Source organism: Moschus berezovskii, chromosome 4 (genome assembly GCF_049115385.1).
Source record: "Moschus berezovskii isolate FMDL1 chromosome 4, NW_MosBer_1.0, whole genome shotgun sequence".
NCBI classification, from domain to species: Eukaryota; Metazoa; Chordata; class Mammalia; order Artiodactyla; family Moschidae; genus Moschus; species Moschus berezovskii.
In genome coordinates, this window is record NC_142463.1 from 110,316,515 (window position 1) to 110,332,077 (window position 15,563).

Consider the following 15,563-nt stretch of genomic DNA (forward strand, 5'->3'; position numbering starts at 1 on the left):
TCCACTGCCATTGCCCCACCCCATGCTCTAACAGGTCTTGTAACCCAGGAGGACTCTGGCCACTCAAGATCCCAGGGCAATAGCTGGGCAGAGCGCCTCCCACGTGCGTGGAGCTACCTCTGGAAGGGGCAACCCCCTGCACCCTCTCCATCCAGTTGCTGAACAGAATAGGCTCTAAAGAGTCTAATTCACAACATATTAAGCCATGCTAGAGACTTAATTAGCCTCTTGATGTTTAATTTCCTCTCTTTGATAATGTTTAAACTGGTTTCAAAACTCCAGATCTGTTTCCAGCCAATTCAGGATGGAAAATCCTCCCCCACTCAAGTGCCCCTCTTTCCACCCCCTGCAGCTCCCCCAACGGCCCTGTTGGGGCTCCGGATATTGGCTCCTCTGGGGGCATCAGTGCTTTATGGGTTTTATGGGACCTGGAGGTAAATATTGACAAAGTTTAAACAGGCCCAAGTCAGAGGTGAATGAATGCGTGCAGACCCCCCCCTTAGGGATGGGAGATGGAGGGGATGGTGCAACGGAAAGGAGGCACTAGTGTGGCATGAAGCTGGGCTCTGGAGCACAAGCCTGGCAGCTTTGAAACTGCCAACAGGACCGACAGAGTAAGACTGTTTCCAAAAATGGGAACAGAGAGGGGACAACTGACAGAATGGTGAGAGATGTGACACAGGGACTAATCTCGGAGGAACTGCCATGTCAGAGAAATTCGTGTCATGTTTTGGGATCGAGGATGAGGAGGGCGTTTCAGTCCAGGGTTAGCAGGAGGGACAGCAAAGCTCTCCTGTGAGGTGTGGGCTTCTCCGAACTCAAGCTCTGGGCTCTGTGTCTCCAGGTTCCTGTTTCCTTCCAACCAGCATCCTTCACTGGACCTTTGAGAACACTGGGGGAGCCTGCATTCCCTTTCTGGTGGTCTTTGTTTGGATGCTAACATTCCCCTGCTCTGCCTTTGCGGCGTTGGGTCCCAGCTGCTGAGCCATGGGCGGGCGTGTTGGAAACTTGGCGCTCTGGTGTGTTTCGGCAGAGCAACGGAGGAGGGGAAGTGGGGACTCCAGCTAGGACTGGCCCTTCCCTGGCTGCTCTCCTGGCCTGGCAACCCTCTGCAGCCAGGTTTCCTTGTCTATAGAATGAGAACAATTGTTACCTCACAGATTCTGTGATGGATAAGAAAGCCCCTTGTCAAGGTCAGGTGCCAACAGACCGAGAATTACAGGAGCGGAGGGTGCTGGCTGCTCCCCGAAGCCTGCCCACACCCCATGTGATTTCAATTCCTCTTTCTAGCTGAGGTTGTGAGCCTCATTCTTCTCATCTTACTCCATGGGCTCCAATGGAGGTCTATGCACTCTGCCAGCATTTATACAACGCTAGACTCTCTCAGGAGAAGGCAATGGCAACCCACTCCGGTACTCTTGCCTGGAGAATCCCAGGGACAGGGGAGGCTGGTGGGCTGCCGTCTATGGGGCCGCACAGAGTCGGACATGACTGAAGCAACTTAGCAGCAGCAGCAGACTCTCTTAGCCCCCCTCCCCCACAGCCTCAGAGCAGGCTATTAACCAGAAACAGGAAGCAAAAATTAACCAAAAATAAGAACCGAAACCTACCTAATCTATCACTGCCTCTCAAAATGCAAAGGGCAAATGAACAGCTCCTATGAGGGGAGAGGGGAACTGTCTTAAAGAGGTTACCCCAGGATTCTGACACTGGGAAGAACAAGGGCAGAGGGCTGAATCTGAGGGGAGGAGATGCTAAGGGGAACTGCAACTGTGCAGAAGGGGAGGGGAGGGGGCAAGAGGCTGATGTAATTCTGAGCACGGCATGCCAATGAGATGAAAACAGGTTTTTTAATGTTGGAACCCCCCCGACAGCCACTGGAACCTAACGCCCCTTCATTTTTATCCTTGTATTTGTGAGTATCACAGATGACAACAAAAACAGGTTGACACCAGTTTCTTCTGTTAGTGCCCTGTGTCTTCAGGGAGGCAGCTGCCTCTCCTAGGAGAGGAAGTGGTTCCTTTCGGAGGAACACAGGGCCCTCCCTGGCTGTCCTCGTCACCAGCATCCTCGGAACTCACAGATATTAACAGACAGCACTTCCTGGGGTTCCAGGACTTTAATTTTCCCTGCTTTGTCCCCCACCCCAAACTTTCTATTTTTTCCCTTTTTTAAAAATAATCAAATTGGCAGAAAACTGGCCGGGGCTGGTGGCCACTGGGCAGGGGGGGATCCACTGAAAAATCCCCCAAATTCATACTGAGGTTTCAGGTCATGGTTGCTGAGGTGGGGGGTGAGGTCAGGGTTTGGAGAGATTTCCCAACTCACCCTAGAACTATTTTTCCAAATGACTGGGGAAGAGGTCAGAATGGGGCCCCCCATTATTATGGATGAGTGGAGAAGTCAATGCTCCCCCCATCCCTCAAGTTCTTCAGAGACTTAGAGATAGAAGGCTGCAATTTCTAATTGCCTACAATCTTCTCTTAAAAATATAAAACACGTGCAGTTGGCTTTGGTACAAAAAAAAGAAAACAACAACAAAAACAACCATTCTGGTCCCTGTGAGCTTTTCCCCTCACCCCCCAACAAACCATTATGGCCACCTCAACCTCTATTCCATCAGCTCTAGGAAGCCAGGTTACATCCCTGGGGTTTCCATAGAAGACAGAGAGAAGGGAGAACAGCAGTAAGAGGTTGAGGGGAAGGGGAGAGGGACATGGCCCTGACCACAGCCCTTCCTGAAGGGGCAGTAGGGTCTTATGGCTGCAGCCTCTCCTCAAAGATGGGTGTTGCTCAGGAGGGGTGTCCGGGCTAGAACCCAGCAGCTGCATGGTTAAGCCTGAATAAACCCCAGTAGTGTTAAAGGACAAGGCCCCCTGATCCCTATGGCTTGGTTCCCATGTCCCTGGTCCTCTAAGTCTCCCCTCTCCCTCTGTAACTAATAAACAATAAATAAATAAATTTTCCTAAAGTAGAGGGAAGAAGGCATGAAAAATTGGCATCTGCAGTGTAGCTTCTGGATGCCACCAGGGGGCACTGTGGCCTAATTCCCCCAGTTTCCTAAATGGCCCCCAGGTATCCAAGGATACCAAGAGCTGGCAAGGACAGTAAGCAGTTCTTTCAACGTTCCCCCGTCATTGGCAGACTAGCGTCCCTCAGTGATGTTCTTCGGGGGACACCGGGTGGGGGAGGGGCCCCCTTTAGCTCTCGGAAGTGACAGGCTCCCCGTCTCGGCTCTCAGTCTCTTCTGGGATGTCCTGCATTCGGGTGAAATCTGAAGGAGGAAGGGGCAAAGTCAGTGAGTGAACAGAGGCTCCTATGATCGACTGAACCCCTACACGGATGCCTCCCTGTCTGTGGGCTGAGCAGCTCAGAGAGCTGGGAGGGATGGCAGAGGTCTGTAATCCCTGGGTGATGGGAAAACTGTCCACGAAATAATGGATCCACACCTAGCTACCTTGTTAAATACATGAGATACCATATGGTTAATAAGATACAAAATATTTTAAGATGAGTATTATATGAAGTCACAGTAGCTTCGGGTTATTTTGTATTTCCTGAGCCAACTATAAGAACTTGGAGGTCTTTGACATTTTTTCACTCTGAAAATCTATGTCTGCTTGAAAAGGTGGGGAATCATGGACCTACTGGAGCAGAGGCCCCTACGTTTTCTGCTTCTGAGAGATCCACTACCTGTTTACCAGGAGGCAAGGCGGGAAGCACTCTGGGCCCGTCCCAAGAGTGACTGTGGACCTCAGTGGCTGGTTAGGGACCATCCTAAACGTTCCTGTGCTTTACGATGCAGGCTCCATTTGGAAACTATAGCCCAAAGGTCTGTACCCAGGTTGCACCCCGCTTCTAAGCCATGTCTCCGCCAGGACCTCACCTCGCGGACTATGCGGTGGAGACAGACGGCTGCTACCCTCCTCCTCGCTGCCGGTGTCAGGGTCACTGCTATCTTGCAGCCGCTCGTCGGGGCTGCCCAGCTCCTGCCTCTCTCGATCCTCAAAGGGTCGATGGACAGAGCGAATAGTCACAGGCAAATCCAGGCGGTCATGGCCTCGGCTGGGCTATGGACAGCAGGTGGAGAAAGCAGGAGGTCCAGGAATGAGCAGTGTGAAGACTTGACTCTCAGTACATCTACCACTGACTGATTTCTTTCTGTACCCATCGAAATTGTTCAGCCCTTCCAGCAGTATCCTAATATCCTTCAAGTTTGACGCCTGATTTCATTTGGCCTCCAATTCCTCTCCTGGACCCTGATGTCCACCCCAGGTTAGTTCAATACTTCAAGCATCCTTACCTGTGGGGGTGTGAAACTCAAGTACAGGGCATCGCCAGCAGGGAGGCTCCGACGCCGGGGATCCAGAGGCCGGCGGGCCCAGGGGGCCTCAGCCACGAGTGGGGGTTCCGTGTGGCCCAAGGCGGCCAGCTGCCTGCGAGCCTCCTCGGCCTCCCGCTCCAGCAAGGCGCGGGCCTGCTCGCTCTCGCGAAGCCGGGCTTCCAAGCTGCCGGCCTCAGTCGCACGCTCCTCGCCGAGCCGTCTGCAGCGCCGCAACTCCTCCTGCAATAGCGCGTGTTGCCGCTGCAGCAACGCCAGTTCCGTAGCCTGCTTTTCAGGAGCCGCAGGGACGCCCCCGGCTCTGCCAGCCTCCCCATCCCGGGAATTGGCTCTGGTCAGCTTCTCCCGCCGCTCAGGGCCCTCAGGGAACCGGGCTTCCATCAAAGTGTCCTGCTGGGCCACAGCTGCCTGGGGGTGGAATGGAGATGGAGGGGTGTATCAGAATCCCATTTCTTCTATCCCTCACTCCCCAGGACCCAGATTGTGAGTCCCACAGAGTTCGAATCAGAGGAAGGTTAGGCAGGCCTGTTAGGATGGTTCTGCTCTAGCCAAGTGGGCAGCTCTGGCCTGGCCCCTCCCACTCCCATTGGAGCCCCTGCCCTCACTGACCTGTAGGCCATGCAGAAGTCCATAGAGATTGACCAATCGCTGCAACGCTTCCTGAGGACAGAGAGGAGGGGAACAAAGTCCAAGCTTCAGGATGGGAGAACTAACCAGAAGTTGAATAAGTGTGGGTATGGGGACAATAAGACTGCAGGTATTTTGAGGTGCATAAACTCCCCACTCCAAACTGGGCTCCAGTTTCTCAGCTGACAGTAACCCCTCTTTCAGTCTCCCATACCATCGCAAGCCCATCTCACCTCCTGGGGAGATCTCAGCTGATTTCCATTTCGATCCTGCAGAAACGGGCAAGGATGGGGAATCAGCAGACACACGAGTCCCTGGTGCCTGTCCCTGACAGCTCTGTGTCAGGGGTCTGTAGGTCAGCAGTCCATTTCCCACCCTTAGCTAAGTCCTGACACCTCCCGAAACCCACCTTCTGGCTGGAGTCTGAGTCGGCTCTGCAGAGCTCAATGGATCCATTGAAGGTTCTGGCCTCACCATCTATTGAGAAGGGGAAAATGATGCATCGGCCTCGCTCCCCCAGCACCCTGACACCACTCAGACCTTGACCACCCCATTATCTTTAACTCCTCCTCCCACCTGCTGCCATGGGCCGCTACCCTGGCACTCACTGGCAGTGACTCCAGGACTCGTGTTACCACCACTATCTGGTTCCATGGGCAAGGATGGTTCCCGGGGTGTCAAGAGCAGCTCCACTCCAGGCCCTACCAGCAGGTCTTTCAGGCCCTCCACTGTGTGGAAAGAAGAGGTGAGGACAGGAGGGACGGAATTCTGCAGGGGGTGGGAGGGGCTGCCATTCACTCAGCTCACAGGACATGCAGGCATCTAGGGAATGCTCCCTGAACAGGGAATGGGGTCTCAGTGCCACCACCACATACGAGGAAAAGGTCATTAAAGCGGCCAGGCGTGTGCAGGATGAGAGGTGGCAAAGAGCAGCAAGGGCCATCTCCCCCCGCCATTCCTGGCATCTGGCACCCAACAGGCACTCGGGGGAGTTACGGACTATGGGATGGACGTCCCCCGTGTCTGGCCACGAGTCCCTATTGTGTGATGGTGAAGAAGTGAGCCCAGATTCTTCCCCAGAAGCTCCCTCACCCTCACGGATGGCGTCCTGCAGTAGCCGCTCGCCACGAGGGGACTCAAGGGACTCAGAACGGAAGAGGCCCCGGGGCAGGGTGGGCAGGGGCACCCCGCTGCCGCCATCCTCTTCCACCTGGAAGTGGGTCATCTCGGCAAACAGCCCAACCTTCTCCTGCAGCAGCTCCACCAGTGCCCGGTCTTTCTGCTGCAGCTCCGCTGTGGATGAGAAACAGGTGAGCACTCGGAAGAGCCACTAATAGTGGAGGTGCAGCCCCAGGGATGAGGAGCCATGTATGGGCAGAGCGGCAGGACTGCACTTTGGGTGGGTTTTTTTGGCATTTATGCAAAATAAAGGAACTTTTGGGGGAAAGGGAGTAACACACGCACTGTTGTTTTCAAAACCAAAGTAAAGCAATGTGTGGCAGGGACTACAGGCTGTCCACCAGTTTTCATCTCCCCACTTTTCTTTAATTAGAGAAGGTGTACAAGTTTCAACGCCATTTCCCAACTGCCTTGCAGTTAGGCATTGCCCCATGACTAAATTCTGACCAATGGATGGGAATGTCTTCCTGATCCACCTTAAAAGAAATGAGTATAAACTCTCCTTGTCCTCGACCCCTCCTTGCTAGCTGGGATGCAGATGTGAGAGAGGAAGCTGGAGGAGTGATGCAGACACAGAGCTGGGGAATCTTCATGACAAAGAGGGCACAGCTGCACTACCGCCCTGCACTTCCCACTTCTGGACTGTTATGTGGACAGAAATAATCTACCTCATGTGACCAACTGGTTTTTGTTGATTTCTTTGTATCGCCATTGGATCACACCCCCAATTAACATAGGGATCTATGGTAAAAAAGTCAGTATCTTAATCCTGTAATTCCCAGTTTCCCTTCCCAGAGAAACCACAGTAATGATATCCTCCTAGAGATACTCCACACATACACACAAAATCCCTGGCACATATCTATCTCCAGTATTTTCACACTAGTGACAGCGTATACTTCACAGTGTTTTAAACCTTGCTCTTCTCACTTAACTAAATGTTTTGGTTGTGGATCTACATTAGCCCTCATACAGCCACCTCATTTTAAGATAGTATTCCCCTGTGTGGATATATCATATTGATAAATTATTTAAACAAGCTCTGTGGGTAGACTTACTGTTTTTGTTTTTTGAAAACATCATGTAATTTTTTTTTAATTAAACTTTTTATTTGGTATTGGAATTTAGCTGATTAACAATGCTGTGATAATTTCAGATAGACAGCTAAGGGACTCAGCCATACATATACATGCATCCATTCTCCCCCAAACTCCCCTGGACTTACTCTTGATACGCCGGAGGTAAGCCTCATCCTCTGTCTCAATCAGGGGGAAGTCCTCCCTGGATGGGCATCTGGAGGGATCACAGGTTGGGTGGGGTTCGGGGAAGGAAGCTAGGTTACACACCAGGAATCTGCCTTCCCTCCTTCCCAAACGTGCTCTATACTCCCTGATAAGACTCATCAGCTCCACACCCTGGCTGCTCTTGACCCTCTCCTTTTCCTAGCACTGATGGTCTGCATCTACTTGTCAGTACCTCTCCGAAAGTCACCCAGAGAGGCAGCGTAGTGCAGAAGGACAACTACAGGTTTTGGTATCAAGCACACTGGGCTCAGATTCTGGCTCCACAATTTACCAGGAGGTGCCACTCCAGGACTCTTGCCTAGAAAATCCCATGGATGGAGGAGCCTGGTAGGCAGTCCGTGGGGTCGCTAAGGGTTGGACATGACTGAGCGACTTCACTTTCACTTTTCACTTTCACACATTGGAGAAGGAAATGGCAGCCCGCTCCGGTGTTCTTGCCTGGAGAATCCCAGGGACGGGGGAGCCTGGTGGGCTTCCGTCTATGGGGTCACACAGAGTCGGACACGACTGAAGTGACTTAGCAGCAGCAGCAACCTCTCTATTTCTTCATATGAGAAACAGTGGTGATAGCTTCCTCACAGTTTGTTTTTATCATAAACATCCTAATTGAGTTTATTTTTCAGGCATTATTCTTGAGAATGCACTTTCCTTTCTTTTTTCAAGTTTTATTTATTTATTTTAGGCTGTGCTGGGTCTTCGCGCTGCACAGGCTTTTTCCTAGCCACAGTGTACAGGCTTCTCACTGTGGTGGCTTGGCTGTTGTGGAGTATGGGCTCTAGGGCGCTTGGGCTTCAGTAGTTGCAGCACGTGGGCTCAGTACTTGCACTTCCGGGCTCTAGAGCACAGCCTCAATAGTTGTGGAGCATGGGGTTAGCTGCTCCAAGGCATGTGGGATCGTCCCAGACCAGGGATTGAACCTATGTCTCCTGCATTGGCAGGAGGATTCTTTACCACTGAGCCACCAGGGAAGCCTGAGAATCCATTTTCAACATTTTACATGTACTTTACTTTTTTTCTGTATTGAAGGCAGCTCTTCATCTGAGCTGCCAAGGAAGCCCCTTTACTTTTTTTATTTTTTTTTTATTTTTTATTTTTTCCCTTTACTTTTTTAAAATCATAACAGACACATACTCAGATCTGATGTGTGTCCAACAGAAGCCAAAGATTTGCTGCTTTAGCACACAAAATGATTTCTTTCTAGCCTCTATCGTATGGAGTTTGAGTCTTACTCCTCTGATCAGTAGTATCAATGCTTTCATTATCCTCTTTCTTTTTTATCCATTATTCTCTTTTTCATTCAATTTTAGAAAATGAAGGTAAAAGACAATACAATCCAAATAATGGCCCACTGCCTACAGACTAAGATGTTAATGGAGGTGAAACTGTACTGCTGGCCGGCAGGCATGCTAGCACGTGCCAACTTAAAGCATTCCTTTGGCTTGTCAGCTCATGGTGCATTCAGAAGGCGGTTGGGGTTGTCATTGTATAAAATGCAACTTTACCGGGCAAGAGAACAGAGATGACCTTGCCTGCCTTGAGCCATCTTGTCTCTCTCCTGGCCTCTCCTTCCACTTCTGAACCCTGGGTTCTGTTCCCTGGGAGTGCTGTGGTCTGGGGCCCCAAACTGCAGGAACCACAAGTCCATGCACACACTCACACTCGCACACTCTGCTGAACGACGCGGATCCAGGTGCTCCGGTCGTCCCGGGAGGCCGTGTGGACCTCGTACATCTCAGGGGGCGCTGCACTGATCAGAAACATCCCTTTCTCCTGGTTGGCGATGTCCCGCACGATGAGATTCTGCAGTGACACCACTGAGGGCTTGTCCTGCCAATCGGGGCACAGGAAGGATTAAAGCTGGGAATCCTGACCCCTGGATATTTGAGTCTTCAGTCCTCCGGGAGTACCCAAAGGATTGAAGAGTCAGCCGAGAATACAAGTTAAGAGCCCAGGCTCTGGCGCCAGCCAGAGTGGGCTTAGAAACGTTTGTGACCCTTGACAATTTAATTAACTTTAAGTTTTACTTTTCTCATCTACAAAAAGAGGATAATCATGTGCCTTCCTGACGTGTAAAAAAAAGTGGCTGAATATAGTAACAATACACATTGGCTCTTCTTATTTGTTCTGATCATATTTATAGGCATTGGCTCTTATTTCTTCTGATCATATTTACACGTGTTAGCTCTTCTTGTTTTTCCTGATTATATTATGGTAAAGATTACAATAATAGCTATTTGATGTTGGAGGATTTCCTGGCCAGGGTAGGAAAGTAAGAAGGGTCTGAAACACTTATCTATGCTGAGAAAGAAGAAGGCAGAAGGTCTCACCAGGGCAGGAAAGATGTACTTCTGGTCCTTCTCTTGGAGAAACACCAGCACATCTGTCATCAGCAGCATGAGCACATCTGCCAGAAGGATGAAGGCAGGAGAAGAGTCAGCATTAGAGGACACGAGCAGCTGTTTCCCTTTCCGCAACCTCTCTCCCTCTGGTTGTTTCCTCCGCCTTTGCGGACCTCCCGCCTCTCCCCATTCGTACAGCTCAGAAATGGTGGCAGGTGGAGGGGAATGCATGTGTCACTAGATAAAACAGTTTCTTGGGCTAGAGATGCCTATAAGCAATCACCCAGTGGCCTTGAACAAAAGCCTCTTTATCCAATGAATGCAAGTTCCTTAACCTGTGGTCTGCAGACACCTAGAGTGTCTACGATCAGGCTTCAGAGGCTCTGTAGATACTCTGAAGTTCCATGAGCAATTTTTACATATTAATCTATCATACGTGTTTTTTTCTGTGTGAAAGGGTCCAGAATTCTTGTGAGGGTAAAACGACTCCCAGAGCCTTTCAGTTCCATGTTGAACAACTAATTAACATAAGATCTTTTTGGATATTTGGTCTAAAAAAAAGTCCCCCCACCCCAGCATATTCCCCACTTCTTATTTTGTGCTCCATGGGGAGGGGAACAGTTGGATTTCTTATTCACTTCTCCCACCATTGAAGAATCCCAATCTCCTCCAACAACAGCAGGCCCTGCTTTCATTTTCCTTTTCTGCCCCACCTTCCAGGCTCTCACATTCTACGGGGTCCTGTGCTTTAAGACTTGGGGGAGACAAAGGTCAGCCCGTGAAAGTCAGATGTCACAGTCAAGAAAACACACATGCATCCTCTGCCCTTGGAGATCTAAGTTGTGGACACACAGAAGGGGAGGGCTTTTGCTAAAGGCTTCAGAAATGAAGCTCTTCAGCCTTGCTATTTTTAAACCCCCCATGGTTTATATTCTTAGCTGCTGCGTGGGAGGGATGGGAAGGAGAGAAAGGGATGGAGGAAAGTAGCTGGCAAAGCCTGCAATACGCAAGCCTATGGAGTGGGGACTTCATGACACGGGACAGAGTGCAGGCAAGCTCTGACCCCAGGTAGCATTCCTCACACCTAAAGCTGAGGTCTGCAAGTCTTCTGCTTTGATTTAGGTAGGCAAGCCTTGGCCAGTACAGTCTGGGAAGAGAGGCTGGGACAGTGTGTCCCGCCCCAACACAGCTTCCCTGCAGTTTTTTCTCTTCTCCACTTGGCCCACCTCCCCCAGCTGTGTTCCCAAAGTGCCTGCCCATTCCCCAGCCCTAGTGGCTGGGGCTCCAGCTGGTAGAACCAAGCACCCGCGTCTAGTCCTCCAATCCTGGAATTTCTGTTTTTCTCATCAAAATTGGTAGCTTTCTGGGCACGCAAGGACCAAAGGAATGAACATATCCTGACAACGCAGTCCTTGTATCACCCATGAAATTAAATCCAGAATTCTGACTTTTGTTACAACAGAGCTCACATATTTTCCTCCCACTGGGTCTCATCCTGGGGTCTGCTGCTAAGTCACTTCAGTCATGTCTGACTCTGTGTGACCCCATAGACGGCAGCCCACCAGGCTCCCCCGTCCCTGGGATTCTCCAGGCAAGAACACTGGAGTGGGTTTCCATTTCCTTCTCCACTCCCTGGGGTCTAGGGCTACGTTAAAAGAGGGCCTATGGGCTTGGAGGCTTCTCCCTTTCTATATCTGGCCATGGACTCTTGCCCGCTCTGCCAAGCTGTCCACTGACCTTTGAAGCGCCCAGTTGCCGTCTTCCAGAGCAGGCAACCATCATGGATGAGCTTGCGCCGCAGGAGCTCCTCTCGGCCAAAGGGGCCCTTGCCAGGAACCGGGGCCTGGGCCCGAGGGTCCATGCGGTTGTAGATCTCCTGCAGGCGGGCCCCTTTCTCCAGCTCGTGCACATCCTGGTCTACGTTGGACAGCAGCTCCTTCACCAGCCCCAGGGCCGTGGTCAGGTCCTGGCGCTCCTCCTCCATCCCTGACACCGAGGTCGGCGTGAGGAAGGGGTGGTCCAGCCAGTTTCACGCCAGTCCCTGCCCCACTGATCTCAATCCCGCCTTCAGAGGCTGCCCAGGGTTCCGTATCTGACCCTCCTCCTCCCAGTGGTTGTCCAGGGCCAGTCCTCACCCCTGACAGCCCTCTCGGGTCCTCCTCCCTCCTGGACTCGCCCTCTCACCGTGGGAATGCTGCAGGATGCGGTTGAGGAGCACCGGGTACTTGGTGATGCGCTGAGTCACTAGCAGAATGCACTCTTGAACCCCGTGCCTCTTCAGCACCGCCGAGCGGGTCACCTTCTGCAAAGCAAGAGTCAGGGCTCAGGGCCAGAGCGGGACCCGAGGGGAGGGCACCAGAAAGGACACCGGACTTGGAGCCTAAGCCCTGGTGCCGGCCTGCACGCGGTAGTTTACCTCATGCCGGCTGGCGCAGGTTAATGACTCTGGAAAATGGGGCTGACAAGGTCACAGGTTTACTGTGAGGACCCAAGGAGCGAAAGCATTCACTCTACCACTCCGAGGGGCTACAGATGGAAACACGAGCAGCTGTGTCCACTAGGGCTGGGGCACTAGAGGAGGCGGAGGGTGGGTCTTGGAGAGGTTTGCTCACCCGGATGAACTGCTGGAAGCGTTTGTCTCGGGCATACAGCTCCTTATAGAGTTTTAAGGCCTTGGTGTGGCGGCTACAGAACTCTGAGTAGGTCTTCCGCATCTGCTCTGCACTGGGACCTGAGAACTAGAAGTTGGGGGAGCAAGGCTGGGTCAGTATGTCCCCCAAAGTCACATCTCATCCCCAATGCCCTCTCGCCTCCTGCCAAACAGGCTGGCCTCTTGCCTCTCCAGCTCTCTCTGCCCCACCCCCCAGGGTCTGGAGATGAGAAACGCCCACTCTCGTCACACCCTCACCCAGGACTGCTGCCCAGGGGTCCTGGCTTTTCTCACCTGGGTGATAAGCAGGTCCCCCAAGCGATGGATGACAAAGTTCCGGGTGCTGCCAGGGCACAGGGCCTGGCGCCGGCGATCCAGTAGCTGGCTGAGGAAGCGCGTGTGGATGTCAGTGAGCTCGTCCACACAGGGGAACAGGCCCTGGACCACTCCCGGCTCCAGCTGCAGCTCTTCCAGCATGCCCGTGCGGAAGAGGCGGGTCATGATCTTCAGCGTCCGCACGTGGTGTAGCTCTGTCTGGATCAGCTCTGTGGGGACGGCGGAACACCCGGCTTGGCCACAACTGGTGGGGCCAAGGCTGGAGACCTCAGGCTCATTAGAGGTTTTCAATTTCCCTTCCAGGCTAATATGCCACATTATTATGATCTTAGATCATTTTTCTAATCATTTATGTCTTGCCATCTCAAGGCATAAAGGCAAGAACTATGTGTTCCCTACAAGTCTAGGCTTCCCACAGTCCCCAGCACAGAGTTGCGCATGGAATGGGCAGAGAGGAAAGACTAAGAGCTGACTGGAAGGAAGGGATTAAGAAGGGCCTTAGAGGCCAACAGCCCCAAAAGGTGGGGACCTCGTAGCTACTTATGGGATCCCTGGCAGGGTCTTGAAGGCCAACGGGATATGAGGAAAGTGTCTTGAGAGGTAGGGGCTGGCAGAGGAAGGACACAGAGAAACAGGACCGGTGACAGAGAAGTCCGGGGTGGGCTTCCTGGCTCACCATAGATGACATCCTGCTGCTTCATCACCTCCTTTTTATGCTGCTGCAAGAAGCTGCTATCCACCGCAAGGCTCCAGGAATCAGCCGCAAAGTCCTTCTCATCCATCTCAAAGTCACTCATCAGCTCGTTGTAGATCACCTCGGCACCTGGACGCGAGTGGGGTAAACGACTCGGACCCCAGATCTCTTCCCTGGATCCTGGGCCCTTCTCCGGATCCCTTTCCACCCTGCCTTTCCCAGGCCAGCTCCCGCCCGCCCCTCACGCCTGGATCTCCCCCAGGTCCGGGCACGGTCACCTTCGTCAATGAGGGACTCCACCGACAGCGTCCGGTTCCGCATGTTGAGGGAGTCCGTGGACTGTGAGAGGATCCGGCGCAGCCCCAGGGGAGACTCATCATTGAAGTGTCTGAGGGGAGTGGAGCCTGGCTGCATCACCCGACTGACTTGGGCAAGAGATCCCTTCCCAGGTGGGGGAACCAAGGTGGGATCCCAGAGGCAGTCACCCCAAGTTCTCCTTACCTGTCTGTCATTCTGAACTCGGGGACGGGGAGGATCTCTCAGCCCCCCCCACCTGTCTCCACCGCCTCACTCGGCCTGCCTGGTTCTCCCGTCCCCAAGGAGAGGCTCACCCAGCAATGTTGGTGGTGGAGACGCTTTTGGCTAAAGACAAGGAGGAGCGGCCACGGCGGGAGCCAAGCAGGGACTGCCGGATGTCGGAGGGGTAGATGGCTGAGCTGGGCCGCTCCCGAGTGGTAGCTGTCGGAGGGGATACCAAGCAAGCAAGCCTCAAACCTGGTGCCTTCCCAGGACTCAAGCCTCCCAGGCTCCTTGACTAGAAAGGAGGCTCCTCTCCCACCCCACCTTTAGCCCAGTTCTAGTCAGAGAAAGATGATAATAATGCTACCCATAAACTTGTGCAATACTTTTAATGGTTACAAAGAGCTTCTCTTATCTCTTCCCCGCCACAGGCCTATCAGCAAACTGCAGCCCAGGATGGTGAAGAGACTTGTCTGGGGTGACTCAGCTGGAGGCTGAGCACAGACTCAGACTGTGGTCTTTCCTGACTAAGCACCCCGCTCTTTCTGTCACACCACCTCTTTCTGAATTGGCCCTTAACAACTTCTGCCAACATCCCCAAGTGCCATGTAAATAACTGATCATAACAATAGGAAGTGTGAGCAGGCTCAGATGACCAGTCATCCCAAGCCTTCAACCTCATTTGAATTCTGCTGTCCTGCCCCCAGGCCCATGGGTCTAGATCTCCCTTGTGGGCCCCGCCATCAGCTTCCCATCAAAGGGAGGAAGGTGCTGTGCCAGGGAACGACCTCAGGGGGGCAGCAGAGCCCATGGGGCGAGAGGCCTGGGGGTCCAGGGTCCTATGGCGGCTCCTGCACCCTCACTACTCACTCTTACTGCGAAGTGAAACGGACTGCAAGGCAGTGTTGTTCTTCAGCAGGGCAGCTTTCTGTTGCTGTGAGACAGGGAGCGAAACACCAAGAACAGCTGTCACCCGAGGGTCGCCTCTGTGGGCCCAGGACAGGAGCTGGGAGGCTGGCCCCCTCGGGGGAAAGCTGGCTCCATGGCTAAGGGCATCAGGGTGGCTGAGCCCGGTGCCAAGGGGATGTGTCCAGAGCAACAGGCTGGCCCCCTCCGGCGGGGCCTGAGGCCTAGGGTGGAGGGTCTGGGCTGCCCCGTGGTGAGGAGAGGGGTTGAGGAACACAGGGTGAGGGATGGACAAAACAGGCATGAGGGTACCACACACTCACTACCCTCTCCCCCAGCCCTCTGCCCTCCCTGCCATCTCACCTTCTGCTTGACCTTGGTACAGTTGGCGAGGGTGTCTTTACAGCGGTTGTGGATAGTCACATTGCAGGCTGGGAGGGTGGGGTAGAGAGGGTGATGGGAAGGCCGGGTGGTACAGGACAGGACACACCCACATGCAGACCCCCATCTCCCCCTGGCCACACCGTTGGAGACTCGCCCCCTCCCCAGACTCCTTGGCCACTGCCACATCCCAGTCCCTCTCCTCCCATCTCCCGGCTCCCCCTTCCTTCAAGCAGGAGATGAAGTGAGGGGGGATAGGTATGGACCACAATTAAGCCATAGGAGG

At 53.1% G+C, this 15,563-nt stretch overlaps 1 protein-coding gene across 6 annotated transcripts in view; it reads right to left on the minus strand.

Annotated features, from left to right (window-relative positions):
- Positions 1-1,831: 1,831 nt before the first annotated feature.
- The window catches only part of ARHGEF2 (Rho/Rac guanine nucleotide exchange factor 2), a 52,015-nt gene continuing 38,283 nt past the window's right edge, over positions 1,832-15,563 (minus strand). For all 6 annotated transcript variants that reach the window (XM_055401583.2, XM_088835864.1, XM_055401587.2 and 3 more), the window contains 20 exons: positions 15,260-15,327; positions 14,861-14,924; positions 14,083-14,209; positions 13,750-13,859; positions 13,454-13,600; positions 12,736-12,986; positions 12,404-12,529; positions 11,976-12,093; positions 11,529-11,777; positions 9,780-9,856; positions 9,110-9,279; positions 7,374-7,441; positions 6,062-6,262; positions 5,578-5,697; positions 5,379-5,446; positions 5,203-5,238; positions 4,952-5,002; positions 4,304-4,750; positions 3,887-4,070; positions 1,832-3,274 (listed from right to left, as the gene is read on the minus strand). In XM_055401583.2, coding sequence (XP_055257558.1) covers positions 3,201-3,274; positions 3,887-4,070; positions 4,304-4,750; positions 4,952-5,002; positions 5,203-5,238; positions 5,379-5,446; positions 5,578-5,697; positions 6,062-6,262; positions 7,374-7,441; positions 9,110-9,279; positions 9,780-9,856; positions 11,529-11,777; positions 11,976-12,093; positions 12,404-12,529; positions 12,736-12,986; positions 13,454-13,600; positions 13,750-13,859; positions 14,083-14,209; positions 14,861-14,924; positions 15,260-15,327 — 2,756 coding nt within the window. In that variant the 3' untranslated portion in view covers positions 1,832-3,200. The remainder of the gene's footprint in view (positions 3,275-3,886; positions 4,071-4,303; positions 4,751-4,951; positions 5,003-5,202; positions 5,239-5,378; positions 5,447-5,577; positions 5,698-6,061; positions 6,263-7,373; positions 7,442-9,109; positions 9,280-9,779; positions 9,857-11,528; positions 11,778-11,975; positions 12,094-12,403; positions 12,530-12,735; positions 12,987-13,453; positions 13,601-13,749; positions 13,860-14,082; positions 14,210-14,860; positions 14,925-15,259; positions 15,328-15,563) is intronic.